Genomic DNA, 18,781 nt, shown 5'->3' with positions numbered 1-18,781 from the left:
GCCCGATTGGAATTCAAACAACAGTTTACGCTCGCTGAGGTAGCTGTTGATTTGTTCTTGGATTGATCGCTCTATAACCTTTGAGATGGAACAAAGGATGGAAACAGGCCTATAGTTGCCAGGATCTAGTTTGCTTCCTTTTTTATATAGAGGGATTACTCTAGCCAACTTGAATTCTTGTGGGACGTGACACTGACTGATGGATAAGTTTGTAATGTGGGCTACTATGGGAGCAATGGAGACCGCTGCGTCTCTGAGGAATCTGGTGGGGATGTTGTCAAGGCCGGTGGCCTTGTTTGGCTGTAGGGCGAGGAGTTTGTTTTGCACATCATTAGTCAATACAGGTTTGAAAAAGAAGGAATCTTTTTAGCCCCTAGTTTCTCATAGTGAGCTTGAATGTGGTCGGGGCCATACAGACCTGAATGCTGAGGGAGTTTGCTTACCAACTGGGTTGCAACTGTGGTGAAGAAACTGTTAAAACAGTCCGCTACCAATTGCTTGTCGGTAGTGAGCGAGCCACTTGAAATAATGCAAATGTTTGTAGATTTTGTCTGAATTTTTCCGTTGCAGCCTAATTGTTTTAGTGCCTCCCACAGTTTTTGTGGGTGGCTTTTGTTTGCCTCTATGTTCTCATTTAAGAAATTCAATTTAGTAACTACATTTCGTAGATTTCTGCACTTTTCAAGTAGTTGCTCACTTTTGTTTTTCCTGAACTCGGAGTAGCTTTTGTTCCTGAGTTTGATGGCATTCAAAATGTCACCCTTCATCCAAGGTTCTGTGCTAGCTTTGACCCTCACCACCTTTGTGGGTGCGATGTTATCAAGTACACACAAAAAAGCTTTTTTGAAACAGGACCAGGACTCCTCCACAGAGGTGCAATTTACTGAGCCTGATTATAACTGAATACACACACACACACACACACACACACACACACAAAAATCACATTCAGTGTGTGTGTGTGTGTGTGTGTGTGTGTGTGGTCATGCGTGTGTGTTGTAAGTTCATCCAGCCATTTACACGTTGACCACGCACATGGTCTAATCAATGCCACAACTCCATACTGCTGCCAAGATGTCCTGTCTGACTGCTCTTTCCGTCGCCTTGTCCCACACACACACACACACACACACACACACACACACACACACACACACACACACACACACACACACACACGCCTGTGTGGGAAATGGTGTAGGAAATGGTCATACTTTATGTAAGTACATTTGTAATGTTATGTATTTAATACATGACTTACAGTACACATAGTGATTCAGTGCAGGCTCAATATAAGCGTGTTGGAAGTCTTTATAATGGTAAATGGACTGCATTTATATAGCGCTTTTCTCCAAAGCGCTTTTACAGTGTATTTTACATTCACCCATTCTCACACACATTCTCACACTGACTGCAGAGGAAACCATGCAAGGCATCAGCCTGCTCATCAGAAGCAGTTAGGGGTTCAGTGTCGTGCTCAAGGACACTTCGGCACGTTGCCAGGAGGAGCCGCGGGGATCGAACCTGGATCTGTTCTTTGGTATGACCCGGTTTGTTTATTTTTAGATTCCCCTATGGGAATACCAATAGAAAAAATTACTCTGTGACCCAGGGGTGGGAGTGACGTCAGGGCACTCCATTAGTGCCCTGTAGGTGCAGCTGCCGTCTGATTGTTATCGTTGTGAATATAATATTGCGAGTTCTGCGTACTGTATTATACATCTGGTCTTGTGTGGTCCTCTGTAACCCGGTGGGAAGTGTGTGACACTAACAGAGCTGGGGGTTAGGGGGGCTGGGTTTCCCACGGTGGTCCCTCACTGCTAAATTATACATTTACGAGTCCTGTAAATGATACGTGTACTGGTCAAACAGGCTGTCAATCACCAGCGTTCACCACACTGTCTGTGTCCACGCTGCTGCGGACACTGAAAACACGTGTGGTTTTATGCAATGTTGGCCTTGTCTTCTTTTGTCTCAGCTTCTGTCACTTTATTTTATGCTCTTATGACCTTAACGGGATAGTTCACCCCATGGAGACTTGAATTCATGGATATTATTTTTTGTTTTGTCGCATTCCTAAGCCAATAATTTGATAGCCTCGATCTCCAGGCTTTTATTGTTTAGTGTTGCTAAAAAATAAAAGCCTGGCCCAGCGCGTCGGTGTACTCGGTATGAGGAAGTGTTTCACTTCCCAACCAACCAGAGTGCAGTGGGCGTCGCTCGTAATGTTGTGTTAACGGGGCGGGGGTTGACGGACAGATCGGTGAACCAATGGGATCAGCCGCAATCTCTCGCCGGCTCTTTACACCCGCCCCTCTATACACGAAATCAGGAGCGTTGGGGCAGTCTAATAATGTGATAATCGGCAGCGGTTCCGGTAGGAGACACAAAGAGTCTCCTTTGTGTCTCCTACCGGAACCGCTGCCTACCGGTCCGCTGGTCTTCAAATTATTGGCTTAGGAATGTGACAAAAAAATGTATATATCCATGAATTCATCCATGGGGTGACAAATCGATGTGAACTATCCCTTTAATGTAGTCAAGAAGCTAACACATGTAAAATACTATTTAACAAAAAAAATGTATTACCAACTGCAGTTAGGGTCACAGAATTTGAAAAGGAAACAAAATAGGGAAATCAGGGAGGCCGAGACAGGAACGACAAACAAAACTCCACCATGGTCCCTACCTGAAAACTAATGGAATTAATCAACCCAAACAAAAATAACAATCTAACTAACTAAATATAAAACAGAGTCAAAAGGGGAATTAAAGGAAATGGCAACACACCCCTACCAAACTTCCCTTGTCTTCACTTTAAACCCACAGTATTAAAGCTATACTTAAGCTACGATATGACACACAGCCTACAGACACATGCAAACAGGAATTAATGCTATAGCTACAAAAAGGAAGGGTTCAGCACATGAAGGTGACGAGATTTTTTTTTTTTAATAGCAGATCTACAAGCTCATAGCGCAGCACTCGGTGCTTGGCCACGTTGTTGAGTGGAGTCCCTCAGGGCTCTATAGCCTACTAATACATTTTCAGTGTTTTCCTCGAAGTATATCTGTAAACAGCCGATGCGTTGTTGTGAGCTTGTAGATTGGCTATTTTCCTGCGAAAGTTGCCACAGGATACTGATGCTGGGGTTTAAAGGGTTAGTTCAGATTTTTTTTGTATTTTCTGTAGGAAATACTTACCATTAATGTAGTGGTTGCAAAGGTATTAATTGATTGCCCGAGTCCTGTGGTCAGAGTTATGGTCCGGTTCTGATGAATATGAAGTAGTTCCGGTAGATTAGTAGATTTGGTGGGGGCCGCTCATTAGAAATAAATTAATAAAAAAAACTAGCATCATTTGTATTGTTGACCTATTTCTACCATATAGTGCAGGTTTCGTTCTCTCTCTCAACCGGAACTACTTCATATTCATCAGAACCGGACCATAACTCTGACCACAGGACTCGGGCAATCAATTAATACCTTTGCAACCACTACATTAATGGTAAGTATTTCCTACAGAAAATACTCAAAAAAATCTGAACTAACCCTTTAAGGGGTTATAGGAGCTGCAGTAAGGAATACAGAAATGGAATATAGGAATGTACATCCGTCATTTTATATCTGCGTCCCTCCCATCTGCCTGTCCATCAGTCTCTCTCTCTCTCTCTCTCTCTCTCTCTCTTCTCTCTCTCTCTCTCTCTCTCTCTCTCTCTCTCTCTGTCTCTCTCTCTCTCTCTCTCTCTCTCTCTCTCTCTCTCTCTCTCTCTCTCTCTCTCTCTCTCTCTCTCTCTCGACTCTAACATTCTGTGCATACACTAAGCGTTGGCCCACATTAAGCAGTATTTGAGTTTGTTTTGGTTTCATGCATCTCACACTTCTGTTCAGTATTTCATGCCAGTGGACGAGACATGCTTTCCCCTCGCATGGCTATTAGGGTGATTTGCAGCACTATTACGCACACCGTATTATAAACATTATGATTTTCGTTTTCTTTTTGTCTTTTTTGGACGGCCGTTAGAGCTGTTCTCTTATAGCTGTTTTCTGCTGAGCGCGTGCTGTTAGCTGAATGTCTGCCACAAAGACTGATGTAAGAATGCTCGATCAGTGATGCAAGAATGTTATAAACACAATTGTTTTATGTGTTTTGTTTTGTTTTGTTTTGTTTTGTACTGTTTTGCTGTATTTTATTATTTTTATTATTAGGATAATTGTATTGTTTTTATTTCACTCCAAAAAGCAACAGAAACTATGCCAAAAGTTTGATAGATAGTAAGTTATTTCCTTTTGGCCCAGTAATGTTTAAATATATAATGAATGCTCTAACATGAGAATAAAAACGATATTACCAACCGAATTAGTTCAGCCAAAAGATATTAAGAGAATTATGCCTGGTGCCAGAAATGTCAAAAATAAAAATATGTAACGCATACCTTCTGTATAAGAAATCATTAACAATTTTAGCTGCTAACAAAGATGCATGTAAACGTCATCAGTCCGGAGCAGTTCCACCAGAGCGTGAACACACTGATAAAAATAACAGCCAAAATATGACTCCATATCATGTGTTGAATGACACAATGACCACAGTGGCGGCTTCACCAGGCACTGTGGGGTATTTAAACATTCACTTCACTCTGCTTCAGTCTGGGGTACAAAGTTGAGGTATTAAGTAACAATATCAAGTATGAAGTGAAGTGAGAAGTACAATTAAGACAGAAGTGTAACTTACATCAGTGATTTCCACAGGGAGGGGGTGTGGGGCTGTGGCTGGAGCCTTTCAAAGGTGTTCTTAAGGGGCTCATGATTTCCACAGTGATTTTATTACAACCCCCCAAAAAATGATTTTGTGGTTTTCTATGATCTATTCTATGCATTAAGAACATGAACCCTAGAGTCCCTATTATGGGAATAATAGACAAATATCCAGCAAAAAAAATAGGCAAGCATTCTGTCAAAATTGGCAAGACGCAAGCATTGATTGAAAATAAGTGAACGTTCAGCAAAACATCTAGGTCTACAAGCTCACACTGTGTTGTGTTGCGACAAGTTGTGAGCTTGTATCTGCTATTTTAACTATTCAACCACAACAAAGTATATAGTGTTTAAGTGGTGAAGTGGGTGGCATATAATGGCTCAGACATATAATGGCACGATGTGACGCGTTGTGAGCTTGTAGATCTACTATTTGCGAGGAGCTATGAGTATAAAATAAGGCTTAAGTTGTCAATGATCAATTCATTATTGTCCAATAAAATGATGATTCTGTATAATGATTCTGAAATGGACGTTTGGCATTTTGATGCTAATACTTTTGGACAACTACTTTTGGACAACTTCACCATTTTCAACTTATTCCTGGAAAGTTAGCATGCTAATGGAAGCCTTGTTCTCACATTAATAAAAAATTGAAAACAAAATTTTAAGTATTGTTAGAGGGAAAAAAATATTTCTAGCGATGATGTCATTATATGAAGACAGCTTGAAAATGAGTCAAGTCCAAAATCTGAATACTTCTTCGACTGTCTCCATCTCATCTTACTACTGTATGTGTCTCAATAAAAGACAGAAGACAGAGGGGAGAATATCGTGCCCACTTTCCATTGAGCAGTTTTTACTTGGCCTAAGCCCAGTGATTTATTCAGCCCATAGTTACATTGAACAGATCTGGACAGGACTTGGCATCCTGGCATATTTAATGACTAATAATAACAGCTTATCCACAATTTATTTTTAGGGATCCAGTTTTCCATAGTTATGGAAAACAGAAAGTTGCACTGTCTGTAAATCAGAACACACGTACGCAGGCACGCACACACACACGCGCGCATGACCGATTGCTCAGCACTTTTTCCGCACAATAAGACAGTGAAGTTTAGTCTCTCTTGGGTTGGCGGTGGGAACAGAACCGGAGCATGGGTGGGTGGGCATGCCATGTACGGTACGGATCAGAATGGGAGAGAACTGAAACCTGTGCTGAGCCACTGCCAGCCACATAAACTTCAACAGTGCGGGCATTCAGTAGCATGTATAAAGAATGGTGCTGTGCCAGTGTCAATGTCTGACTGATGGAAGCAGAACAGAACAAAACGGAACGCACCTGGAAGTCATTCCGTCTTCCTCATGTACAGTGGTGCAACGTAACTATTTATACTCAAGTACTCTACTTAACCACAATTTTGAATATTTTTTCTTTACTGGAGTATTTCCAATTTTAAATACTTTTACTTTACTTCTACTCCACTACATCTCAGAGGCAAATATTGTACTTTTACTCCACCACAATGATATGAAAACTTTAGTTACTTCGTAGATTTTCATTATTATTACAAAACATACATTACAAACTTCAGCCCTATTTAAACTTTGGCTATTTGAAAATAGCCGATCTACAAGCACACAAGTACACATGTGGGGTTGTAGATCTGCTATTTTCAAAATGTGTTTTTCAAAACACACTTTACAAATATGATAGCTTGTGAAGCGGGACATTCTGCATAATGAAATGTGAATATTTGGGGGAGGTCGCGGCCTGAAAAGTTAGGGAACCCTTGGTGTAGGGAGAGAGCTGCAGCGAGTATAAAACAGTTTGGGCCTCAGAGACCTTTGTGGTTTCAGCAAAGCTGGAAAAAACGTTTGACATTGTCTATGCTGCAGGCTAAGCCCCTTCCCACGTGGCAGGGAGTGAGCTTGTAGATTTGGTACTTTCATTGTTTTGTACAAATTTGGAGATTTCTGAAAATCTTGCATCATTCCCGAGTGATGCAAGTGAAACGATGCAAATAGGGAACGCATGTCCCACCCTGTTATGCAATACCCATTATACCCGCCAGAGTAACCGCTGTAACCGTCTGTCATGTGACCCTTTTATGCCCATATATGGAGATCTCTGTATCTGTCTGTCTATGTCCCTTTTATGCCCATATACAGAGATCTCTATAAATGTCGGTCCATTTCACTTGTGTGCGCATATACGGTGATCCCGTTCTCAGTTAAATGACCATATATGGGTATACCCATATGGGCATATGGGGGGGGTCGGTGGTTCTGGAAAGTCCTTGTATAGTGGTAAACTTCTGGAGAATGTGTGAAGAGTGCAAACTGACTGTGGGAAAGTGGCCTGGCTAAGTAATCAAATGACAGGTGTGGGGAATTGGACAGGTGTGGGGGATATGCCTAATCAAGCTTAGGCTGCAGGGGTGGCCATGGCAATCAATTGGCTCATTTGGGCCACGGCCAAAGCGGTTCTAGACAACCGCCTATCCGGCAGACTCGACGACGGGCACGAGAACCGGGTTGAACGGTTCTCGACATACGTGGATTGCAGACATACATACAGAGATTCGGTGCATTTATTGTAAGATGTCTCTCTTCTCTGTAATCCCGACAGTGTGGTTGAAGTGTTCACATCAGGAACGGCTGCATTGAGTGGGAGATCAACCACAGGGAAGGGCTGGATGTCGGTTTGCTTAGGAAAACAGCAAGAGCTCGACCCGATTCCGCCTGAAATAGGTCTGGGCTGGGATCATATAAAAGTATACAAGACTGGGCTAATTTAGACTGCTGAAGGCAAGAGGTGAACCACTGTCTTGGGCTGGGTCTGAGTTGGTTTGGATCGAGTGCTGCTTGAACTTCCTGGTGTACTGGTGCTGGAAATGAGCATTGTATAAATGTAACAACACATCTTGTATGGGGGGGGGGTCCCTGGCACAACATATTTTCAGATGGGGGTCAGAGGTCAAATACACATCAATGTGGGGGTCCCGTCCTTAACATGAAAAAAAAAACCACTGACATAATAAAAGCATGATGGCTGCCATATGAATATGTTCAGTTTTCTCCCATTCTTATATAAGAGGACTTTCCTCCACATCTGTTGCTGGAAATGAGTTGGGCCGTCCGGGTATGTGAGCCCCGTGGTTTGGACAGGGTTCAGTGACTGTGAAACAACCGCCAAGGAAAACAAGCCAGGCTGCTTTTAGCAGCACAGGGAACAGCCTGGTTGAACTATGTGGCGTCCATTATAACAAACAGTAGGCTACCTACTGTACTGTATATACACAACCCAACAATAAGAGGTTACAGTAATGGTACTGAACCCATGGATGGATTATGGACCAGGCCAATGGGGGCCTGTGCCTAGGGACCCCTTGCATGGCTAACGAGAGGGCCCCTGGGGCCGTACATATTTCTGTTATTTATACACAGTCAAATATGTGGGCTCCTCAGCAAGTCCCCTCCTATAGCCAGCTGTGAGAAGTGGATGTCATGAATGCACAATACAAGTGCTCAGTTCTTTTTGCCTTTGTGTTAAAGGATAAGAACACTTTGGTAGAGGTTTGGGCTGTGTAGTTAACTCTAACCCTAACCTTGCCATGATTTATCTTTGAATATCATTCAAAATGCTCCTCTTTAACTTACATTGTACAGAGAAACTGTCAAAGTCACTCTTTTAGCCCGTAAACGAACAAACAAAGCTGATTCTGCCAATATAGAACATCATAAAACCCAGTGCTGTTTTCTTTTCTTTCTTTTATGAAAATGTCAACTTCCTGTTCCAGGTTTTGAGGAGTCAATGGGGAGTACATTTTGAATGATCAGCTCATTCACTGTGTATTAGCAGCAGTATATCAGCTCATTCACTGCATTAGCAGCAGTATATCAGCTCATTCACTGCAGCTCAGAATAGCAGTCTCCTGGCACTCGCCACGCAGCAGTGCGTCTCCCCATGTGCTGGACACATGGCCCTAGTGCACTGTTTAGGCTGGCACTAATGTTGGACGTCTGCAAAAACACACACCTCTCATTAGATGCACACATGCACGCACTCTCACACACACGCACGCACGCACGCACACGCGCACACACGCACACACACACACCCACGCGCCAGTCCCCCCCATACACACACACACACACACAAATGGCACCCGTGAACAAGCTGCCGTCAGAAATCAAATAATTGTCCAACCAAGCTCTCTTGTGGCAGAGGAGTTGCCTTAACGCACTGCTGCACACAGTAATAGAAGCTATAACAGCTACAACCGTGCAAGAAAAAGGACTGATAGTTGGACCACGACTGGGGACAGAATAGAAAGAATAGACAGTAACGTGTGGAGCCAGATGCACGTCCAGCTGTTTCAGTGGGTTAGCCGTCTTAACATAGCCAGTGTATTATTCACAATGGAACGGCAGCTTGTTCACTGACAGCCTTGTTCCACTGTGTTGGACAGACCAGAGGACAAGCATGGGGGGGTTGTGGCTTCATACACTTGGACTGACTCGCCATGTGCATTACAGTATGCATGTGTGTGTGTGCTTGTGCTTGTGCTTGTGCGTGCGTATGTGCGTGCGTGCGTGCGTGCGTGCGTGCGTGTGAGAGAGACAAAGTGATGGAGACAAAGTGATGGAGAGAAAGAGAGACAGACATTATGTAGAACACGCGTGCGTACTTCCATGACTGTGTGTGTGTGTGTGCGCGCACGCACAGTGTTCCTTGGCAGACCCTTTGGCTTTGCCTCCTGCCTCTAGATCACACAAAGGACCACTGACTCAGTCCTTTTACAGTACACACACATGCACGCACACACGCACGCATACACACACACACACACACACACACACACACACACACACACACACACACACATACTGGGAATGGAGACCCAAAACCAATTGGTTGTCGTTATAAAACCATAAATACTATTAATATTTCTACTCTGTTTGGTTTCATGTTAATTGGTGAAAGACACTGAGATGCCAAGACAAGTTCAATGTAGGGCTGGTGCAATAAAAATGTCGAAAAGCCATGTTTAGAACCAATAACAGACTTAATCTTTATCATATCGAGTCATAGCTTATAGGCCCGTGGTTCCCGAACTTTTTAGCTCAAGACCCTAAAGAGAAATTAGACGTTTTGCCCGGGACCCAGGCTAGTGAAAATAGCAGATCTACAAGCTCACAACGCGCCGCTTTGCGAGCTATTTTCCGCTATTTTCACATCTTCTTAAACGTTGTATTTATTTATTCATGGACATCATTAGATGTTTTCATTTTAGTTACGAAACACTTTTGAAAAATATTTGAATTGTTTTTAATTGATGAAAAGTTGTGATTTTTTTGTTTAGACTTAAAATTAAAATGTAATAATATTTGAACACATACGGACAAACTCGCACCTTGACATGAACACAGATTACACACATTTATCGATAGACCAAGTGTAGCGATATGGAACGGAGTAATTAAAGTAATTAAACCCCTCTTTCTCTTTTTTCTTCTTAAAATAGCTAAATACAACACACAAGTACTTTGTATCGATTAATTGCATTGCAAAATGATTCGATACGATACAAAGTAAAACGATACGATATGTTGCTGTTTACATATCAATACAGTTGGATCGCCCAATACAGTTGCAACAAGCCCACTTGTTTCTATGATGCAGTTACTGTATCGTAACATTACATTACATTGCATTACATTACAGTCATTTAGCAGACGCTTTTATCCAAAGCAACTTACAATAAGTGCATTCAACATAGGTAGGGAACGAAACTACTAATCACCAGAAGCATTAAGTGCATTCTCTTCTAAAACAAGCAACCAAGAGTATACCGTAGCGCTAAAGTAAAAGTGTAATATATCAGCTACCTAATTTCATAAACAGATGAGACAAAATAGGAAAATCAAATGAGCAAGAGCTAAAACAAATAAGTGTATCGAATAAACAAGATCCAATAAAACAATAAAACAAGAGTTTGTACAACTAGTTAACAACATGTAGGCAAGGCGAAGAGGAAGGGTAGTGTTTCCTGAAGAGGTGGGTTTTCAGCCTGCGGCGAAAGATGGGCAGTGACTCTGCTGTCCTGACATCAGTGGGGAGTTCATTCCACCACTGTGGGGCCAGAACAGAAAAAAGTCGTGACCGTGTAGATCGGCCAGAAGGACCCTTGAGCGACGAGGCACACCCCTAGTAACACCCCTAGTCCCGACCCACTGTTTGGGAAACAGCAATCTGGGAACCCAGGTAAAAAAAAAAAAGGAAAAACAGCGCTCTCTGCTGTTTTTTACCATTGAATTTGACTCTGGGGGTAGCACGTGCCACGTGGGTACAAGTAATAGGCCCGTTTGGTCTGACCTCAGCCCTCCTCTTCCGGTGGTGCGCCTATGTTTTCATTCCCACTAACAATATTTTTCCACGGAACACTAACACCATTTCTCCCACGGAACATGGATCGTTTTGGTTATAAGCCCACTTGTTTCTATAATGGAAGAACAAGTTAAAATTTTACTAACTCTCCGTGGTTTTATCTGCTCCGAGGACGCTATTGTTAAATGAGTTTGGGTTTGTTTCCAGTGGGAAGCGAACGCACAGATGTAAATCCGGCCCACTACATTTGATTGGGTAACGCGCGGCCTGCTTCCTGATCTGAAGGCACGCTCACTTGTTCACTTAATCTTGACACGTTCTGAACGGGGCTACCGACAGATTCAGTAGCGCAGCTCTGAATCTGTTCTTGAGAGATTAGGGAAACAGTGATATAGATCACGTAGGACTACCTATTCTTTGACTAAACTTCAATGTGATTTTTCTTTGGGCCTTTTTCACCCTTCTTGCCTGACGATTAATACTTTAGAAATGGAGGGAGAGCTCCCCTCCATCTCATTCACCATGGATCAGAGAGGTCCTTTACAGGCCCGGGCGGCTGGCGCAGCCGTTTGGGCACCTAGGCTGGCAATCCCTTACCTGACAGTGTGTCGCGGGTTCGAGTCCCAATCCCGACGACCTTTGCCGCGTGTCACCCCCCATCTCTCTCCCCATTTCCTGTCAGTTAACGGTATACCTATCAATAAAGGCAGAAAAAAAATCGTAATAATAAGAGATGTCCTATATCTTATGAGGCTGGAAACGTCGAAGTTCGGTTGATATATTTTATAGGTCTTTGCAGGGCTTTCTCGTGTACGTTGAGGTACCGCTGGGGTACTCGAAGACCCTTGCAGAGTGTTTTACACATTTGTTTTTTAGACAGCCTCCTGGTGCAGCCTGACAAACAGACACACCGTGTATTTTTGGAACACAGTTCTTATATGACACGATGCTAAGATGACCCTATGGGATTTTCAATAGAAGAAAAAAAACACGTCCGTGACCCAGGGGATGAAGGAGTGACGTCAGGACTTCGGAACTCAATAACAAATCCAAAACATTGTTTTCATGTCCGGGGGGGACATGTGGCGTGTGTCCAATTCCTCACGGTCTCCACTGACTGAAATACTATCTATACATTCACACATGGTAACACTCACTCACACACACACTCACGCACACACACACGCACGCACGCACGCATGCGCGCGCACACGCACGCACGCACGCACTTCCTGGCAATTATTGTGATTGTTTAGGGAGTAAATTAAATTTTACTGACAGGGGACCAACATGAAAAGAGAGAGAGAGAGAGAGAGAGAGAGAGAGGATAAGGTAATTAGTGGTTGAAAGACAGAACAAATTGCAGAAAGCTGGAGGACGGTGTTGAGGGAGGGGGAGAGAGACCCAGAACATCAGGTTGTACTTAGGAGGAGGGGAGGGGGAGGGGGAGGGGTGTGGAGGGAGATAGAGGGGGGAGGGTCTTGTGGAACATAATGGGGGAAGAGACCGTCATGTTTGAGCTGTGTCTGATGTGCTGCCATCTCTCTCTCTCTCTCTCTCTCTCTCTCTCTCTCTCTCTCTCTCTCTCTCTCTCTCTCTCTCTCTCTCTCTCTCTCTCTCTCTCTCTCTCTTCATCTGCAACAATTCACTGCTTTCCTCTTCTCCCCTCACACTTTATTCATCTCTGTCTCTCCATCACTGTCTCTTTTTCTTCCTCTCCTGGTTTCAGAAGGTTATTAAATTAAATTAGTAATTTGGAATACATAAAGGTGCGTAGACCATTCGCGGTAAACTGTGATGCTGCTGCTGCCTGATGCTGCTACTTGTGTCATAATTTGTGATTTGTACTTGTCTCTGTTATGTTGTGACTGTTAGAAGACCACAATGGAAATAAGCCTCAGGGGCCTTATTGTGGTTTTTCTTTTTATCCTCGGTGAGTGTTTTGCTATATTATGTTGTGGAAGTGCTGATGTGCTCTTTCCTTTTATCACCAAATAAATAAATTAATTCATCCCTCTACGACTCTAATTCTTTCAGAGTGGACTGTGTTAGTGACCTGCTCACATAATATACCCTTTAAACCAAAATGTAGGGTCCTCTTCAAGTGGACCACCATTTCGCTGAATGAACAAATGAAATAAAGTGTTTCGCATTAATTGACAGATTGGGCACTGAACTGGTATTATCAGGTGGTGGGCGTGAACTATGGAGCTAATAATCAGTCGTTCACCTGTTCACATGAGTGGGGCATTTGGACAGAGCTGGGGGCATGTGGACAGAGAGAGGGGGCATTTGGACAGAGCTGGGGGCATTTGGACAGAGCTGGGGGCATTTGGACAGAGCTGGGGGCATTTGGACAGAGAGAGGGGGCATTTGGACAGAGAGGGGGGGTGAGCATGACATTTTCTGTTGACAGTCAAAATGCAGCAACACCCTCTTTAGTTAATAGTTTCCATTTTTAACGTATTGGGAAGAATACATGGTTAAACACAAGGACATTGGGGTGGACCTGGATTCTGGTGTGTGTGTCTTCCATGCATGTTTAGCTCCTCGTGGCCTTTTTTAACTGCCTACTTACAACGAAATGAAAATTCAGGCTGAGTGTCAGGCTAGCAGCCTGACACTCAGCCTGAATTTTCATTTCGATTCACTCCATTATTCAGTCTGAAAGCCCTCTCAATAGACCATATTCACACGGCGGCCATATTGGAATTTAACATTGAAAGTGCCACCCCGTTGCCGTGGAAACGGGGTGGCACTTCATTGACTTAATAGCAACATGGCCGCCGTGTGAATATGGTCTATGCAGCCAATTTCTGAGATGGGGGCGTGGCCAAAGTGGGACTCCACTATGAACCAACGCGATTGGTTCATACTGGATTATCCCGATCCCGATTCGTCGTACAGATTTTCAACCGAGAAACACCCGCCTTCGACAGCGTCACCAGCATAGATATAGAAACCTAGATACCTCATTGGCCTCTGCAGTTCGTTGGAGCAACTTGTATCGCGGCCGCCATTTTCGTGTAGGCAAACGGACACTCAAAGTGACTACTGGCCAATCACAGCGCTCACAGCGCGTTGACTACAGGCCAATCACAGTGCGTCTTTTCTAAGACCTGTCAGAATCTAGTTGTCCCGCCCCCACCTGCCTCTGATTGGCCTACCGAACGCCCCCTTCTGTGACACACGCGGAAGCTTCAGGGAAGCTCTCCTACGCTAAAATGGCGCCCAAGATACACATGCCTCAGAGCCGAAGGAGGCGTCTACCTATATATGTCTATGGTCACCAGACCCTGAATGCGAGGCAAACGATTCAGGGGGTGGAGCCAGGCTATACAGCTGCACTACTAGGGTTCATGTGGTATTCATGTGAAAACTACAACCCTTAATTCAAGGTTTTTAGCCGCTAGCCCCGCTACCCTCTGTGATTACCACATTGTCCTTGATCTCTGTGTGCAAAAATACTGATGATTCACAGAATCAGAATCAGGTTGAGGTGGACATAGACCTGTAATAGATATTTTAAAATGCCAATCTGTTTTAAATCATTTCTTTATGTATCTACTTGTATTTGAGCAGAGTGTTAGCTTCACAGCAGGGGTCTTTTCACAGCTCCTGCTACTGTTCCAAGGGCTATTTCTACACTGGTTCAGCAATACAACATACATGGACGTTCTCAACAACCAGTCAGCATTACTATGTATTGTACTGTCACTTGGTTTAGCGCATATCCTTCTATAGGCTAGCATCTCGGGTTATAAAGAGGGGTTGAAGACGACACCCCAGGAGGCTTGAGCCCAGGGGGGCCATTTGGCTCCTGTGAGGGCATGAAGAGAGAGATCATGATCTTTCAATAAAGCTTTGTCAATCCTTCATCTTTGTGGAAGATTATTATTTTCCATTATAGAGCTTGGGTGTGTCGGCTGTGTAGGGGCATAATTCATTAATGATTGTACGTAAATACTGTCGTTGCTATAGAGACTATGATAATCATCAGCAATTAACTGAAATGCACATCATCAGCGTGATAGTGTCCTCATTTGTTCTCCAAATGCGGGCGTGCGTGTGTCTGTGTGCCTCTTTAGACTCCAACCATAGCTCGTAGCACTTGACCTAGCCTTGACGACTATGCTGTCTTATGCAAAGGTTAAAATGTAATTAGATAGCATGTCAGACAGATGCTAGGTTCTTGGTTTACCTGTGATCCTAGTTTACTGATGCGCTACACTGTCTCTCTGCATTTGATGTATGTGTTTACCTGTAAGTCGCTCTGGATAAAGAGCGTCTGCCAAATGCGTACATTGTACATCGTGTGTGACTTTTGGTGAATTACTGTAAGTGGTTTATCAAAAATGTTTTTGTTATGTCAACATAATTTCAAAGACTCTCTCTCTCTCTCTCTCTCTCTCTCTCTCTCTCTCTCTCTCTCTCTCTCTCTCTCTCTCTCTCTCTCTCTCTCTCTCTCAGGTGTGACCTGCCTCCTATGTCTCATCCCAACAACAGCCTCCCAAGACTGACCTGATCGCCAAGAGACCTCTCCTCTCCTCTCCTCTCCACCATGCGTCTCCTAACCTCTCTCCTGCTCTTGCTCCTGCTGCAGTCGGCAGAGCCGCGGCGTGGGGCCCGCTCAGGGACCAATAAGGGGCGTTCTCGGTCCCGGGGGGGCGGGGCCCTGGCCGGAGGGGCGGACCCTGGGGGCAGGGCTGTGCGGGGGCGGGGCAGCAGGGCGGCGGCCGTCCGGCGGCAGGCGGGGGTCTGTAAGGAGTACGTGGAGGCGGGGGAGAAGTACCTGGACTGTCAGGACAAGCAGCTGACCGCCGTGATGCAGGACTGGCCCACCGACATACACCACCTGCTGCTGGCACGCAACAACATACAGGTACGTGCTGAACCACTTCAAGACCTGAGGTCCACTCTACAAATGTCTTCTAAATTTAAAATCCTCAAACTTTTTCATGTCAAGGACCCCCACAATTATATGCATTTGGCCATCAACAGGCCCGACACCGATCTAAAATTTTTTTTGTTCCAAGGACCCCCTGAAGCAAAGATTTGAGTTTAAAAGTTTTCGCTTTGAAAATATATATTCAAAGATTTGCACGAATGTTGGTGGTCCCCAGCAAAATGTGTTAATACAGTATCACAATAATTTTAACATTTTATCCATTTAGGCTATACGTTGGCAATTCAAAAATAGCTTTTTATTTTTATTTCTTTAACATCAACAAAAAAAAATCGAATTGTTTTTAACGCAAATATTCTCTTCCGGGGGAACCACTGTAGGCTACTAGAGTAGGCTACTTGCTTGAGAAGAGAGCGGGTGAGGGGAGAAGAGAAGAGAAGAGAGGAGAGGAGAGGAGAGGAGAGGAGAGGAGAGGAGAGGAGAGGAGAGGGGATATCAACCACCTGCTACTGGCTACCAAATGGAGTGAAACTAAGTGAAACCATACCGCCATGCAAAGCCAAACAGAACTAATGGAGTTCAGAAACTGAGAGGAATTTATTTATAGTTTATATCCTCTCCTCTCCCTCCAACAGTATTGTGGGTACAGTAGTATATTGTAGCAATGGGGATAATAATTTTTGCTGAATATGAAATCCAATCCATGTGAACTCTCAAACACACAACGTACCCAGTACAGAAGTTTAAACATTCTTTGCTTATAGTCTAGAATAACACATCTGAGGGTGGACGAATAGACCCGGAAGATCAATCCTTATGGGACCCTTACGTCTCATTTTACACTTTTAGTTAGTGAAAGAAAAACACTCCTGCACACTGTGTTCAAATGCAAGAAAACAATTTAATGGGAATACAACAGCATTACGGTCTATTAAACCTTCACCCTCTATACTGTGTCAAACAGACCTGATTTGGCTTGGTACTAGCTAGGACCACTTTTTTTCTCCAGTCCACACCAAATCTCTTGGCCAAAAAATAGCCGAACTACAGTAACTGTAGATTGCATTGTTCTGAAATGAGGAGATCACCGTACCGTATAGTGTGAGACAATACTGTAGTATGTCTTCTGTATTTTTCTCTTCGAAATACGCTAATTGTACGCCAGATAATGTGAAACACATCGTATGGCCTCATCAGGCGTAGATTACAAAATGGAATTTAGGTGCAAAGTTGGTGAAACTTCCCTTTGAATTAAAAGCTGTTGTAACTGTTAGTCCGTGAGCCAGGGGGGTTGGTCATTACCATCTGAGGTGATTAATGCTCATAGTGATTTTTGTCAAGGTATGCATGTCTAGAGTTAGAAAATATGTGATAGCCTTGCACCAATGGTAGCTTTATGGGTGCTATCATGCATTTTATGTTATAACACTAGGCGAAAATTACATGGGTCAATATATGAAAACATACTATTAACCCCCCCCCAAAAAATATACAAAAGGTTTTTCAATTGATTCTGGTACGTCTAGGCATGCTTAAGAACATACAAAAAAATCTAGGAAATTATATTTCTCGTAAAGCCATCATTTTCAAGATGGCGTCCAATATGACTGCCAGGAGCTTAAATGGCTTTATGATACTGTTCAACCTAGAAAGGTGGTTTTGGTGTCTAAAACTAGGTCTTAGGGTTCAAGAAATATGGCTGAATCAGTGAAATTACCATCAGTTAATTTTGTATTGCCAAATCAAAGATGGTGTCCATCCCATGGTGATGTTCCATTGTACTAAATTATGTTAAAAACAACAAAATATTGCAGTTGTGTGAGGGAATCTGTGAACTTCGTGAACGTGATTCATATGGGGACCTGGGGGGGGGGGGGCATTCATAGGTGTAGAATCTATTTCTAATGTTATATTTTGACTTGCTGGTCAGTCTTTGGCCTATGTGCTAAAGGTCAGGTCAAGGTCTCTCTCACACCTTATCGTCCAACCAGGTGTCCAAGCAGGCAGCAGATATGGTCACTGGTTGACATGTACAGCAGGCCCTATTCACCTCACAATTGACATGGAGCCGTTTGTTGACACCTTGCAGGTATATAAGCATCTTATATTCTTCAGCTGCATTGCAAAACTGATGCAAGGTTCAGCACTGGAAATGGAAATGCATGTGGTTGCAGAACATGACAGGCAAGTTCAGTGGTCAGTCCTGAGTGTATCAGCAGCACTCTGAAGTGGTTTCTATCAACTTGGCCAAAGACATTTGAACAGATACAGCAGTAGCCTACCTGGACACTGCACATCTCCATCCTACTGGCTGACAGTGGGTAGACAACTTCTTCCTACACTTCACATCCACCAGTTTGAATGCGCAGGGAGACACATTGACATTAACTTCACCTTTTCTCTCATGAAGCACATGACTGAAGCACTTCTTCCATGCTGGCCATGTGCAGTGTGCTTGATATCTAACCCAGTGCCTGCTGAAGATGCATGTGCTCCATGCCATAGCATAGAGGCTAAGCTAGACCTTGTCTGTCGGCACCATGATGGATTCTGGATCACTGTCTCTGCTGACCAGTCTGGGGAGCAGACTGCCATAACGATCAGGAAAGATGCTGTCATGATGCATGTGAGTGGAGTGGACTGAAGCCTTCCCCAAAATGTGCAGAAACAGAGGGAGAGTTGAAGCACTGGTGTGTCTTGGTCATAAAATATTGGGGTGTA

The 18,781-nt window shown here is 43.7% G+C and overlaps 1 protein-coding gene across 1 annotated transcript in view; it reads left to right on the top strand.

Annotated features, from left to right (window-relative positions):
• Positions 1 to 18,781, top strand: part of LOC308080104 (leucine-rich repeat-containing protein 17-like) — a 64,966-nt gene that overhangs the window by 13,091 nt on the left and 33,094 nt on the right. The window contains exon 2 of the mRNA XM_080421849.1: positions 15,625 to 16,036. Within this exon, the coding sequence (XP_080277975.1) occupies positions 15,716 to 16,036 (321 nt within the window). The 5' untranslated portion in view covers positions 15,625 to 15,715. The remainder of the gene's footprint in view (positions 1 to 15,624; positions 16,037 to 18,781) is intronic.

The sequence above is a fragment of the Gymnoscopelus braueri genome (genome assembly GCF_963280865.1).
Source record: "Gymnoscopelus braueri genome assembly, chromosome: 23".
Taxonomy (NCBI): domain Eukaryota; kingdom Metazoa; phylum Chordata; class Actinopteri; order Myctophiformes; family Myctophidae; genus Gymnoscopelus; species Gymnoscopelus braueri.
The sequence above is the reverse complement of the archived record's forward strand: the minus strand, read 5'-3'. Positions and strand labels throughout refer to the sequence as shown.